Source organism: Miniopterus natalensis, chromosome 7, assembly GCF_054644295.1.
Source record: "Miniopterus natalensis isolate mMinNat1 chromosome 7, mMinNat1.hap1, whole genome shotgun sequence".
NCBI classification, from domain to species: domain Eukaryota; kingdom Metazoa; phylum Chordata; class Mammalia; order Chiroptera; family Miniopteridae; genus Miniopterus; species Miniopterus natalensis.
In genome coordinates, this window is record NC_142087.1 from 17,102,979 (window position 1) to 17,116,973 (window position 13,995).

General features: G+C 52.6%; 1 protein-coding gene across 3 annotated transcripts in view; it reads right to left on the reverse strand.

Moving 5' to 3' along the window:
- Positions 1-8,387: 8,387 nt before the first annotated feature.
- The window catches only part of DNAAF9 (dynein axonemal assembly factor 9), a 115,678-nt gene continuing 110,070 nt past the window's right edge, over positions 8,388-13,995 (reverse strand). For all 3 annotated transcript variants that reach the window (XM_087818842.1, XM_016212082.2, XM_087818844.1), the window contains 3 exons: positions 13,402-13,467; positions 12,403-12,496; positions 8,388-11,771 (listed from right to left, as the gene is read on the reverse strand). In XM_087818842.1, the coding sequence (XP_087674968.1) occupies positions 11,659-11,771; positions 12,403-12,496; positions 13,402-13,467 (273 nt within the window). In that variant the 3' untranslated portion in view covers positions 8,388-11,658. The remainder of the gene's footprint in view (positions 11,772-12,402; positions 12,497-13,401; positions 13,468-13,995) is intronic.

Genomic DNA, 13,995 nt, shown 5'->3' on the forward strand with positions numbered 1-13,995 from the left:
AGCCGCGTCAGCCAGAGGCCTGGCGACCACCACCAGTGGGCAGACTTCCGCGCAGAACGTAAAATGAGGCTTTCGGAGGCAGCAGCGTGCTGAAAAGCTCGGCGCTCGCGGTGCTAGGCTCTCCCCAGCTCCTACCCGCCCCCTTCCAAGCCCCCCGGCCCTCCACCGGCTACCACGTTGGTCCAAAAACTTAAGAATCTCAAGGCGGCGATGCGGAACATTATTTCAGCGCGCAGTGTCCACAACACCGTCCCTGGGCCTGTCTCCATCCCCTGTCTGCCCACCAGGACACCCACTCAGAGACCGAACCCAGCGCCGGACTCTCCCCCCGTCTGGGAAGTCCCCGCGACCCCCTCGCCCACGATGCCCCCAGTGCCCCGACGGCGCCGCGTCCCCGCCCAGCGCGCCTTCGCCGCGGAGAGCGGACGGCCTTCCCGCCGTGCCTGCGCGGCCCTCGGGCACCCACCGCAAGGCTGGAGACGGGACACGCGCCTGGCGGCCGCGGCCCTGCCCCTGACGACCCGCTGCCGGACGGCCGCGCACACGCGCGCGCACCCAGGATCCGCACCCAGCGCTCGGGCACCCCAGGCTCGGCGTCCCGGGCGGGCCGGCGGAGGGAGCTGGCGACACACCCCCGCGCCGCGCCTGGGTCCTAATGCCGCTCAGACGCCTCTCCCCTGCGCGGGAGGCCACGCGGTCAGGGACCGGGTCTCGCCCGCCTGCCCGCCGGGCTCCCGCACCCGCGCCCGTCGGCTCCGGACTGGCTTCTCCCGGAAGCCTGTGGCGACTCAGCCAGAATGTGTAGACCCGGCTCCTCCGGGTCCGCCGGGGCGTCGCGGGGTCAGGGGCTGGGCGTGGCAGGTAAATTTCGGCGAAGAAACTCGCGGGCCCTGGACTCACGGATTAGAGCCGCCGCGGCAGGTCCAGGAGGGGCTTCCTGCGCGTCGGCTTTAAGCGCGCTGCTGGCCCCCGCCCCCTCTTCTCCGCGGGGGGCCTCCACTCGGCAGCGCCGGCCCGCCGCCTGCTCCTCCCCTCCGTTCGCTCGCGGCACGGGCGGCAAACCTTCCTCCGCTTGTTCCAGAAGCGCGCCCGGGCTGGCGAGGCGGGCGGGCGGGCGCGCCCTCGCCCAGCTACGCCCTGGCCCGCCGAGCCCGCCGCCCGCCCGACTCCGCTACGTCGGGCTCGCTCGCCGCGCGCCGGTCGGTTTCTCTGGTCTCGTGACGCCTCGGCTTTCTCCTGGGTCAAGGTCTTGGCTCGCGGCTTCTATCCTTCCCAAGATGGTCCGCCGCCCGGTTTTCTTTACCCGACAGGCGAGGTCCCGGCTCAGGTCCCTAGTCTCGTTGGTGGGGTGAGTGCCTGCGTGGGGAGGCGGCGGTACGCGCGGCAGGTGGGCGCGACCTGCGGTGGGGTCCTGCCGGTCCCGCCCGCGCGATGAACCCTTGACCTGATCTTGGTGGCTTCTCAGCAAATGATTCCACAGCCGTCGGGCTCTGGATTGACCCAGGATCTCCTTCACTCCCAAATGTTAACCCCAGATCCCCTCCACACTTGCCGCCAGCCCAAGGACTAGCCGTGATTTCCCCTTGCACCTCCTGCTGGGACAGAGTCCTGCGCCTCTGTTCCCCAGAAATGGGAGGTGGTTGGCCCGGCAAGCAGAGTCTTCGAGCGGCTGTCCTGCAGCCCCCAAGGGCTCCTGGAGCGTTGGGGGCGCCCCATGCAAGGACACGGTGAGTGAGACTGAGCCGGCTTTTCTTCCTAGCAAGGTATGAGCGCTTTAGGAGTGAAACCATGAATGTCTTCAGGGTCGAGGTCGGGATGGCCTTGAGCTTCCTGCACCCTACTACTGGCGTAGACGCTGAGGAAGATAGCTGCCTGCCTGGGTCAACTGGGGACTGGCTGCATGCTTCTTTCCTAGGGGTGAGCAGGGCCTGGGAGAAGAAACGGGGTCATCCTGGGTGCCCCATCTACTCCACCCTCCAGCTAACCACTGAGCTCATGGCACAGACTCCTGGAGTCACAGGAGTGAGGGATGGAGGTTGAGCGGGAGCTGAAGAACAGACGGGCTGACTGCCCAGGGAACAGGGCTGGATTGGGGATGTGTGTGTTTAGGGGCTGAACCCCTGAAAAGCCACCCATTTTGCCCTCAGCCGCAACACCTGGACCTTCTAATCCAACTGTTCCAGGAAGCCAGTCTGGATTGGAGGGGCAGCCTCTCATTCTTACTGCAGCCTCCTCTGCTCTCATCTGAGGGAAAGCAGGAGCCCACAGCCAAGGCCCCTCCCAGTGGTGTATGGACCTGATGCAGAGGAGCTGGCACCTGACCCCCTTACCCACTGCAGCCCCAGGTGCTCTGTTTGTGGATCAGAGGCCGAGGTCTCCCCACCCGTGCCCAACTGGGTCCTTACACAGACACGTGCTTTTGGAGCCCAGGCATGAGCACACACATTGCTTTCATTACTTCCCTTGGGGTTTCAGACTTCACTGGGTGTGGACACAACCAGGAGCGCTGGGTTCCGTTAGCCACATAATGCCAGCCAACTCCTCCCCTGGTGCCACTGACGCCTGTAGATTTTAGAGTCTGGAGTGAGAAGTGATTCTATAGTATCTCATTAAAAAACAAACAAAACACTCCTTTGGATGCTTGGCTCCAGATACCACCCAGTTCCTTAGCTTCGCTTCAGAGCATTTTCCTTGTTATCTCCACTCCTCTGTCTCCACGCCCTCTCCCTACTTCCCTTTGACCCACTCACAGGCGTCCTTTGTCCTCACCACTGCACTGAAACTCTCGTCAAGGTCACCCTGCATCAACTTTCTTGCCAGCCCCTCCCCCAACCCCTCCCCCACCCCCAGCAGCACCTAACACAGTGAGCACCTCCTTTTTCTTGCAACATTTACTTCTCCCACTTGACCTAGCCCTAGGGGTTGGACTACGCCAATCTTTCCCCAATCTTTCCCTGAATCTGTGGCTCTCAACCAGCCACAGCTGACAGTCACTGAGCTCCTTAGACATGCTACAGCCTACTTACCCCTCTGTTCCAACCTGGATGGCTAATAAGCAATTCAAATGAAATTCATGCAAAATAGAACTCCACAGTCCACCGTCCACCATCCACCCAGGGGCTCTGGACCTGGGAGTCTCCAGCTCATCCACACCTGACCCATGAGAAGTTTTATTGGGTTTACCTACAAAATAAAGCACAGTTCTGCCCACTTGCACCTCCATCCTGGTCCATCATCTGGCCTTCTGACTTGTCCCCCAACCCCATAATCCATTCTCCACCTCTAATGGCTTCTTATAGCACTTAGAAAAACAATCCAAAATCCCTGCTGTGGCTTGGGGGACTAGGGGGTGAGGTAAGGCCCCTGCCTACTTCCCATCATATACCTCCTGCTCCCAGGGGAGTGCCACTCCAGCCACAGTGGCTGCAGCTGTTCCTCCAATACAACCAGCCCACCTGCCTGGAGGTCTTGATAGTCTGGTGCCTGGAAGGCCTGTGCACAGCTCTTACCATATCATTTCATCCTTTGGCTCTCAGAGAGGTTTCCCCAAAAGTAGGTGCCTGTGCCCTCCATCACAGACAGTCATGGCCCCTAACTATAGCCACCTGGGCCCTATCCCCCTGGCGAGACTGGAGCTCCCTGAGAGTGGGGCTGTGTGTTTGTCTTTCCCCAGTGGAGCTCCGAGTGTAGTAGGTGCTCAATAAACCTGTGACATGTTGAAACCATGATAGCTATCTCCGTGTACAGTCAGTCCTGGAGGCTTTTAAGCCAGTGAAGCCCAGATGACCTCTTCATCCATCCTCCATTCCCACCAGGGGTTTCCAGCCAGATACTCCCGATTCCCTCTGCCTCCTTCCTCTTACCCTGGTCTCCACAGCCATTTTTGAGTCCTTTTATTTCCACTTCCAGTCTGCTCCTTCTCTCTGCCCTTGCCTTCCTTGGCTTCCCATATCAAGCAACCGTCAGCTTTCCTGGAGTCACTGGTTTTGCAAGCTTCTTGGGGCTCCTGCTGCCCAGAGCAGGCAGCCCATGCTGTTCCCACACTATCCCTCTGGTAATGCTGGTGGGGGCTGGGGGAGAGAACGTAGCCTCCCCTCTCTCCTAAGGAACATCTGCAGGCCCTATCGGTGGGTGAGAGAAAGACCCTTTGGCACCAAACTAACAGCATTAAGCCCTCCCCCAGTTGCCATCTACCCCTACTAAGAGAAAGATCCAGGTTCCTATAAGGGCAGCCGGGAGGGCAAGGAGCCCTTCGGAGGGCCACCAAGGACCTGCTCCCCTCAGGACAACATCCCTCTGAGTCCCCATGCTCCACCCCTACCTGTACTCACAGTCAGAATCTAGCACTGGACAGAGGTCTAATGGTTCTTTGCTCAATGACTCTGACCAGCAGATCGTTGGGCAGGGAGGTTCCAGGACTGCTCCACTGCCCTCATGTCAGTCCCTTCTGTCTGATGATCTGGGTTCCAGTTCCACAGCCCAGCATCTCAGCCAAGAACCTACTAGAGGACACCACCAAATACTGACCTACTTTTGCCCACCCTACTCCAGCAGCCGTTGCAGATAACCACTCAGCACCCCACTGTGTGTTGATGCCCCATGGCTTCCCCTAGCGTGACCCTCCAAGGCAGAGGTGCATCACATCAGAACCACCCACCAAGAGCTGGCTGAAATCTAGATCCCCAAGCTGGACCCAGGATTTTCACTAATAGGTCCTCCAGAGAGACCAGGAATCTGCATTACAACAAGCCCCCCGGGGCATGCTGAGGGGTGCAGAGAGCCCCAGAACAAAAGCCATAGGGCTGACTTCGAATCTCCCCACTCTCATCTACCTCCAGGCCCTACTCCGTTTGAATACCATCACCCATCACCTGAACCTCCTAAGGGTCTGGGCAGAATATTATCCTTCTGGCCATCCTTGCCCTCCTTGTTCGCTCTGTGTACCCCATGTCCTCCCCACCCATGGCTCCCATTCTCACTGGTCCCGTGTCAAGGGGCTGCCCAAGGTCCTGCCTCAAGCCCACCCTTCAGGGCTGACACTGCCTTCAGCATGACTTCAGACCACCCTGTGAGCTCCATCCAGCTCCTTGCAGGAAGCTCTATGCACTGGGTAGGGAAAGTTAGCAGGAAGGCGCAGGGCAACACCCTCAGGTCTTTCTGAGCCTCTGATCATTTTTATCTATAAAACAAAGAGGTTGAAATGGAGTCGTTTTAGCTAGAAATTTCCATGATTTTTTGGTTATCTAACCATCTTTCCTCTTCCTGTTGTCCTCATTTTGCTATTATTTGTACATTCAACCAGGCATAAAATTTCAGAGTAAAGATGTAAAGTTTCTTAAGTACTTGAAGCCATGAGAGGAAAAAACTTAAACTGCATTGGTATGGGAAAAGCAGTGATAACTGTAGGGTAAAGTGGAAATAAATTCACACTTTGATTAGCTTTTTTTTTTCTTCTCACAAATTTATAGTCATTTATTAGTTTAACATAAAATTTATTGACCCTGATGCAATTTTTTTTTTTTTTTAACTAAGTTATTTTGGTTGGTCAGTTTAGCAATGTAGAGTCCTGGGAAAAACTAATAATTTGTGAATAAACAAATTTATTTTTCTTCAAATTTTTGGAGGATGAAACAAAAAGTTTTTGGAATTGTTTCAGTATCGGGGGTTTTTCCACTTTGGCTTTTTCCACTTCTACCTTGAGGTCATCTTCACTTTTGGGTCCTTAGTCATTTTGTCGTGCAAATTGTTCCTTCAGAATCACTCTCTAGCTGGTCCACTTCTGAACCTCACCAATACTGAGCAGCAGTCCACCCCCACATTATGTGATTTTCCTTTCATTTAGGAAAAACAGGATTCTTAAACAGGCTCCTATGGGACGCTGGTGTCCCTGGCTGTGCTGAGGCACTAGAAAGCCAAGGAATGGTGGCCTTTTCTCAGTCTGCAAGGGGAAGTGATCTTAGTGCACAGAATGTTTTCAATTAAAAGTTTTTCTTGGTTAAAGATCACCACCACCACAGCGCTTGCTTTCACTTGTACTACAAAAGACTAGAAAGCAAAATTTAAAAAATCAAGTAGGATTCTGATTTCAACAGAAAAGTTTAGAGGTGGCTGCAGGGTGATGTGCAATGCTGGTCTGGGAAGTAAGCCTTTCTTGGGGGGACTCAGCTCCCTGATGGGCCTGGTGTGTGTGTGGGGTCCTTGGAAGTGCAGTGACCCTTGGCCAGGCCAATCAGAATACTCCTGACCACTGTGACTGGTTCAGGGATGGAATGAGACTCCAGACTTTGGGGCTGCCTCTGGAGAGGGAGCTTGGGGTGTTAGGCTGCTGATGGCATAGAGGTAGCGTACTGATAGGGGGCAACGTGGATGGAGAGAGGGCTCTGAAGATATCTGGGTACCTGGGCCCAGCTGAACTTGAAGCTGGAACTACCCTGGACTCCTCTTACAGGAACCAAGCCATTCCTTTTCCGTCATGGGTTGGAAGTGGGGCATATAGTTGTTTTCTTTGGGCATGACTCTTCCCTAGATTGTACCATAGAAATTAATACATTGGTATTTCTCCAAGCTCCTCAGAGAGCCCGGTGATTTTCAGCAGCTTCACCTGAGGTCCTCTGCTCCAAATTATACTTTCCACATGCCTACCCCACCAGGTTTCCTTAATTCTGAGGCTACCACTGCCAAGCATGCTCAGTAGTCTTTGGGCTCTAGGGTGGGGATAGGCCCCCTTTCTGGTTCCCAGGCTTCTTGGCCTCTAAGTCACCCCAGCCTTCAAAGATCATCCAGCCCAGGAGCCCTTCCCCATTTACTGTCTCCCCTACCTCCCTGGAAATTCTTTGGGGGTAATCCCCAAACCCTGGTGGTTTCTGAGCAGCACAAGCACAGAGGCTCCATCAAGGTTCAAACCTGGCCCTGCAGGTGGGAGGCTGGAGGCTCTGGGGAAAGCGGCTGTGGGGTACATTATACTGCTGCCAATTCCCACAATTTTCCTGGCTGCTTTCAGGCAGTTTTGCTTTTGGTTGTACTTGACTAATTGATCACATAGAAACTCCAAACCCAAGACCACCACCCCCACCATTTAGGACAGGCTGCACCCTCCCCTGTGGGCCAGCTTCCAAACCTTCCCTGTGTGGAGGGTGGGACAGGAAACAGGGTCTCTGTGGACATGCCACCTCAAGGCGGTGCCCCTCCCTGGTCAGCTTTTTTCTGGAAAGGGCAGAGACCCCTCCTCCCGGTGCCCCCATGGGGGTGTGACATGATTGGGCCCCTGCCAGAAGCCCCTGCAAGGCCCCGGGCAAGGAACTGCTGCTGGGCAGATGAGGTTGGTACCTGCAAAGGAAAAGTTGGGCACTTGGGTTTTGTTCCTCTAGAGCAGTGATTTTCAACCTTTTTCCTCTCATGACACACATAAACTAATTTCTAAAATTCTGCAACATACACAAAAATATATTTTTTGCTGATCTGACCAAAAAAAGGTATAATTTTGATTCATTCACACTGGAAGGCTATCGTTGTGTTGGCTGTTGTCATTTTTTTAAAATCTGATTTTGAGAGAGAGAGGGAGACATCAGTGTGCTGTTGTATCATTCATGCATCCATCATTGGTTGATTCTTGTACATGCCCTGACCAGGGATCAAACCCGCAGTGTTGGCATATTGGGACGATGCTCTAACCAACTGGCTATCTGGCCGTGGCTTGTCATTTTTTTAAATTTGACAATCTAAGGAAAAAGAGGTCAGTGCCCCTGACTAAATAGTCAGGTATTGCACATTTAAAAAATTATTGTGGCACACCAGTTGAAAACAGCTGCTCTAGAGTCCGGGGCTTTGTGCCCTCTTAGAATGTGGGTTCCAAGGCCCACACCACTGGGAGCCAGGAGAGGATGTCTCAGATCCAAGGCAGGCGAGGACAGTGGCCCTGCCACCTGGGACAGTTACTGCACCCTGCATGCCTTAGTCATCCTCCCCTTGTAAAGCAGTGCACAGTGGCCACCTTGAAGCGCTCCTACCGGGGTTAGGTGAGCTGACCAGCCTCTGAAGCAGTGGTTCCTGCTGCAGCCTAGAATCCATAGAACCCACAGCCCTGTTGTCGGAGATGAGGTGGGGGCACTGGAGGATGTGACTTCTCATAGGGACCTATGAGGGTGGGATGGCTTTTCTCTGAGACCTGGGCAGTGCCCACACCCAAGCCAGGGTGGTTCTCCACATAGAATTTTATTCTCTGAGGGCCACTTAGAGGTCTGGGGAGGAGTGGGAGCCCCAGCAAAGAGGCTTCCTAGGGAAGCTGAGGGAAAGTCCCCAGTCCCAGGCTGTGGGTCATTTCCTCAGCCCCACCCCAGGGACACCTTGGGACTGAGTCTACAGGGACAGGCAACTAACTAAGGGAGGCCTTGCTTGTTCAGTGGCAATTTATTGGTCCTTAGCATTACATCTGTTACCAAGGTCAATTCAAATACACGACTGCAGGTAAAAACATGTAAAACAATATAAAAATAAGTTGAAGGCTACTTTTATATATTTACTGAATTAAGTAGTGTAATAAATACTATAATAAGCAAAAAGCTTCAATCACACAATTCAGTTTCACTGAAGTTACAGTAGTGTTTGTAAATGAGTTTTAAAATTTAAGTTACAAATATTAAAGCACTGAGAAACTAGTATAAAAGGGAATTTTGGCACGTAAGTGAGCTCTTCTTCTGTCATTAGTATTTCACAACCTAAGACAATGAGGAAGCCGTTTCTCACCTACTTTCTGAGGTACAACTATCCAACTAGGTCAGCAACACCACTGGAATGAATACTTAATAGTTTTACAATCTTTGAGTTAACGTTTCCCTTTTGAGAAGCCTGAAGAGCAACTCAGAGCTTATTACTGTGCAAAAATTCTCCAAAATCCTAATTGAATTTAGGAGGGAACTTTTTCTTGTGACCTGCAGGGCCCAGTGTGCAGGCCTGAGGTCAGAGAGTGCCCCCAGGGCTTTGGGGAGCCAACTTGACTAGTTGCCAGCAGCCCCTTCCTAGGGTAATCCCTTTTCTCCAATTTCTGCCTCCTACTTCCAATTAAAAAAAAAAAATCCCACATCAAAACCTAAAATGACCCATAACTTCAGCGATTTCAACATTATCACACTCACTCTGGGTGATATAAAACTGAAGCTGCTAACAGGAAAGTTGGCAAAAAGCATGTAAGCCCCTGGAGGACTTCTGCCTGTCCCTGGGAACCCACACATGATGTCTTTGCTGGGTCCTTAGTATCCACTTCTAAGGTCAAAATCTAAAACACAGTGTCATGGCCCTTCCTATGGAGGCAGCTAAACCCCCACCCTCCACCTGGAGGAATCAAGTGGATATTTAACTTCACAGTCAGAACCCAGAGGCCCGTAGGTTCTGGAAGAGGCAGTGCTGGGAGGATGCATCCTCCTGGCCTCAGTCCTCAAAGAGCTCACACTGCATACTGCTAGTGTGCCTCTTCATCAGGGGCACGGAAAGTGTGCCCCAAGGAATGAAATGCCCTTTCACCTATGTGCCCCTTCACACTCCTGAGCAGGCTGAGGAGTGTCTAAGGAGGCCTTAGCTAGTTTTGCCTTTTGGCTTTTAAACTTAACGTTTTGACTTTTTTCAATCACAGTTTCACATTCAGGTTGAGGTAATCAGAGTTTTCCCTCTAAGAGGAGAGAAACTGGGACAGTGGGGCAAGTTGGTGAGAGAGCATTTCTATGAACAATGGTCAGAAACCAAGACCACCACGTAAGTACAGCCCCACGCAGTGGGAAGACCCGCTGTTACAGGGCGGGTTCCGACCCCTCTTTAAAAACTCTTTTGTGCAGCAGCCAGGAAATGGCTCAAGCTCCAAGATCTGGAGCTTTCATTTAAAACTTCACAGCAACCCACCTGAAGGAAATGGCCTATGGTCCCACCCACCCCACCCACCCCTTTTCTAAGGCTGCTCAAGTTTTGAGTTTTTAAAAAGAGCTCGGTAGAGCTAAAGGAAGCTACAGTAACTCATTGCTTATTTAATCAATTGCACTTAAGAGCTATGTTATTGATTCTGGAGCAGAGGCAGGCCCACTGTGAACCCCAAACTCTGGCCAGCCAGACATCAGGGGTTCCCAGACTTGGGCTCCACACCCGGGGCCTTGTCACCTGCAGCTTTGGGAGCTGGGACTGGAGCACATGAGCCTTTTCAGAAGCCTTTCTTCATGCAAGATTTCTTATTCAGTGGTATTGGAGTTTTGTTCATTTGGCTTCAAATACAAATTTTTTTCTAATACAAGTATGTGTTGCCGACAAGCCCGTAACCACCACTTTAGTACTTGCATGCAGGCCTGTGTGACCAGGCACACATGCTCCATTCTTTCTCAAATTCTCCTCTGCACCAGGGGTCTTTCTCAAAAACCCCACTACATTACTGGAAACTTTGCTGGTTTTGCCTATGTGCTTGTTCCTAAGGCATGCAAAACAAATACGTGAAATTCAGAAAGCATTTACAATCTAGGCAGCTGAGGTGCTGAAGTCCTAACAGACATCACCTAAATATCAGTGTCTGTGACCTCCCCTTCTTCCACACTAGTTCTGGAGGTCAGGCCTGGGACATACTCGTAATTCCCCTCTGCTTTTACAGTCCAGCTGAAAACAGCCACGGGAAGGAATTCTAATTTGGACATTGGAATTCTTTGAAATCCCTAGCCCTCAGGAGCCCAAAACATCCAGGGCCAGGAACAATGCTTGGGGGCATAAATTTCCTGAAGTTTGTGGCTGAAAACTAGGACTTCCCTGGCAAGACTAAGGGGAGGGCTGGGTGCTGGAGACTGAACCCCCTTCAAAGATACCCCAAAAGTGATCAGGGCTTAAGACTAAGCAGTTGCAGGATGCTCCCCTCAACAGTGAGACAAAGCATCACCAGGGAGCCTTCAGCAGCAGGTTTGCTCTAGTCCCTGAATTAGGCAAACTGGAGTGATACCACGAGGGGAACTCAAAACCAATCCCAAGGGGAACTGCTTGTGTCAGTTCAAAAGCCACACACTTCTGGAAAGCAGGATATCTTTCTAGTTTAGTCCATAAGAAAAATCCTCTCATTGTAGAACAAGATATTGATCTCAGCCCAAGCTGACTCTGTGGGTTGGGCTGGGGCAAGGCTTGTGCTGCTCCCCCAGGACTGAGCCCAGGGCCAGCAGTGCCAGCTCCTTTAATGCAAGGGGCCTGACCGGTAAGGACAGGGCTCTTCTGGGGTAGCAGCTTGAGGCCTGAGATCTTTGGTGGCCTGGCCCTCCCCAAGGGTGGCTCCAGTTTGGGTAGCTAGGGTTCCTTCTGCATCCTAGCAGCTACTCTGTGCAATCCAAATGCTTCCCCCCACCCTAGCACAGTGGCTCAACAGCCCAAAGGAGATACTGTTATCAGAGACCTAGAGGTCCTGGACTGCCAGCCACACACACAGTGCAGTACCTGTCTGCTCATGTTCCATGAGGCCCCCCTCCCCCCCAATCAGTGGTGCAGGTGATGCTCTTCAGCGCTGTAGAGAGAATAAAGACAACATGCACTCAGGCCAGCACACAAAGGCCAAAGAGAACAAATACAGCCCCTGCAGGGAGGGGCCTCCAGAGGAACCGAGGCTAAGACACCCAGTTTTGTCCATTTCCAGAGTGGACATTCTGCAGCCTTCCTCTAAGGCTTCTGCTCGAAGAGATCATGATATTCCTGCTGCTCCAGCTCACGGTTATACTTCTCAATTTCCCGGTTAGCTTCTTCCACGTAGTCATTCATGAACTGGTCCATGACTGGCATCTCGTTAAGGAAGAGAGCCACGAGCCTGGAGGAAAAAAAGCCTGCCCTGGCTCAGACGGATGTGTGGGCAGGGGAGGTGGGGGAGACGCTGAGGTAGTGAGTACCCAGCCTGCGCAGAGGGGACCTGATAGGCTCTTTTATGTACCGGCAGCACCAAATCTACAAAGAATGTGACAGGGGCCCTAGCTGGTTTGGCTTAGTGGTTAGAATGGCAGCCTGCAGACTGAGGGGTCTTGGGTTCGATTCCAGTCAGGGGCACATACCTTAGTTGCAGGCTTGACCCCACCCCAGGCGAGGCATGTGCAGGAGGCAACCCATCAATGTATCTCTCTCACATCGATGTTTCTCTCTCTCTCTCTGTCTCTCCCCCTCCCTTCCACTCTCTCTAAAAAATCAATGGAAAAAATATCCTTGGGTGGGGATAAATAAATAAATAAATAAATAAATAAATGAGAAATGTAATTGTAATGACTTTAAGAGGCCAAAATGAAGCCTGCCTCTACAACTTGCTGTTCCCAGAACCCAGCCTGTTCCAGGGCTGGGCTGCTGCAACTCTAGCAGACACTCTCTTTGTAGACAGGCTTTCACACACCCCAGGCTTGCTGCCCCAGATTCCAAGGATACGTGGGTGAAAATCCGTCTTGTCACCAAAGAAATTGACAAACTGGGTGCCATTATAAAAATAGCCTGCAGGTAGGGGGTCCAGGTGGCGTTTCACCTATAGGAAAAGAGTCCTGTTAGAATTATCTGACACTGTCTATCATTCACTCATTCATTAAAAACAAAAATAAACCTATTATCCTAGTAAGACAGCCCACTCATCCATGGAAGGCTGTGTGTCAGGGAATTAACACCTCCCCCCAGCAGCCCTCAGGCAATGACTGATGGAGGTCCCACTTATAGGGAGGCAATCTGGGTGTCCCTCTGGTTTGATAACACACCCTTTGTTGGCTGCCTCCCCTTCCTTCTCTCTGTTACTTTTCCATTTCCCTACTGGTGTCTCATTGAATCATTTCCAAAATAAACGACCTGTATTCAAATCCTTGTTCAAGGCTGGCTTCTGAAAGAATACATGCTACAAGGTGCCTTCTCAGGTGCCCGCGGTGTCCTCTCCAGGGGCACCTAGGGTTGCCCAGGTCCTGTAGGGCCTGGCTATGAAGTGGCCCTCCTCAAGTCCAAAGCAGGGGCTCCTGGAGCCCCAAAGTACTCTCCTGCCCCACCTGCGTATTACTGGGACTGGTGATATGGCCTATGCTGGGGCCTATACCCTGTGTTCCTTTTAGCCTTTGCCTCCAAACCTGTCAGGAAAAGGCCCCTCTGGGGGTAGGGACTGGCGCAGAGGCTGGGAGTCAGCCTGGTGGTTGGGAGGGCTCATCAAGGGGCTTCTTGCCCTGGCCTCAGGATTCCACATCCTACCCAAGCACAACTTCAGGGTCTAGACAGTTTGTCCTGGGCCCTTGCTGATTTCTGTAGGCCAAGGGGATGGGAAGGAGAGAAAAATGTCTTCATCTGCCTGCAGAGGGTGACAAGGCAGAGCTCCACGTTCGCCTAGATCTCATGCCCAGGTAACGCCAGCAAATCCTAAAGGGTACTGAGAGTAAGCCCCTAGGGCTGCGTACTCACATGGATGTTCTTGATCTCCTGCTGGGTCAGCATCCCCCTGGTCTTCAGGGCTTTCCTCTGAGGCTTCTGTGCAGAGATGGAGGGAGGGGTCAGGTCCCAACAGAGCTGATGGAGTACCTGGGTGGGTGACAGCTCAAGGGGCCAGTTATACGACTAATATCCCATCGGAGGGAAAAGCAAGCGCTGTCATGGCCTGGACACAATATTCTGCCTGTCTGCCCCTCAAGAAGACCACTTTCCCACTCCAGAGCTTTGTGTGCCAGGGGAACAGTGGCAGAGGAGAGACCAGTGCTTTTGCAAATAGGCATGTTCCTGCCTCTGCAGATTCTCAACCCTAACGCCCACCAGTGGCAGACATGCAGACAAAGAGATGAGGTCCCATAGCCAAGCACCATCAAGTTTATCCAGGTTGGTCTGAGAGAGACACAGCCTACGGGCAGCCATTACTCAGTATACAAGACAGGTTTCAACTGAGCATCTACAAAGGACCCAGGCCCTAGCCAATTCTATTTCTAGAGTTCTGGGATGAGCTAAACCCCTGAGGCTGTGCTAAGAGGCTTAGCACCCAAAGCTTGCAGTGTACTGAAGGATTTT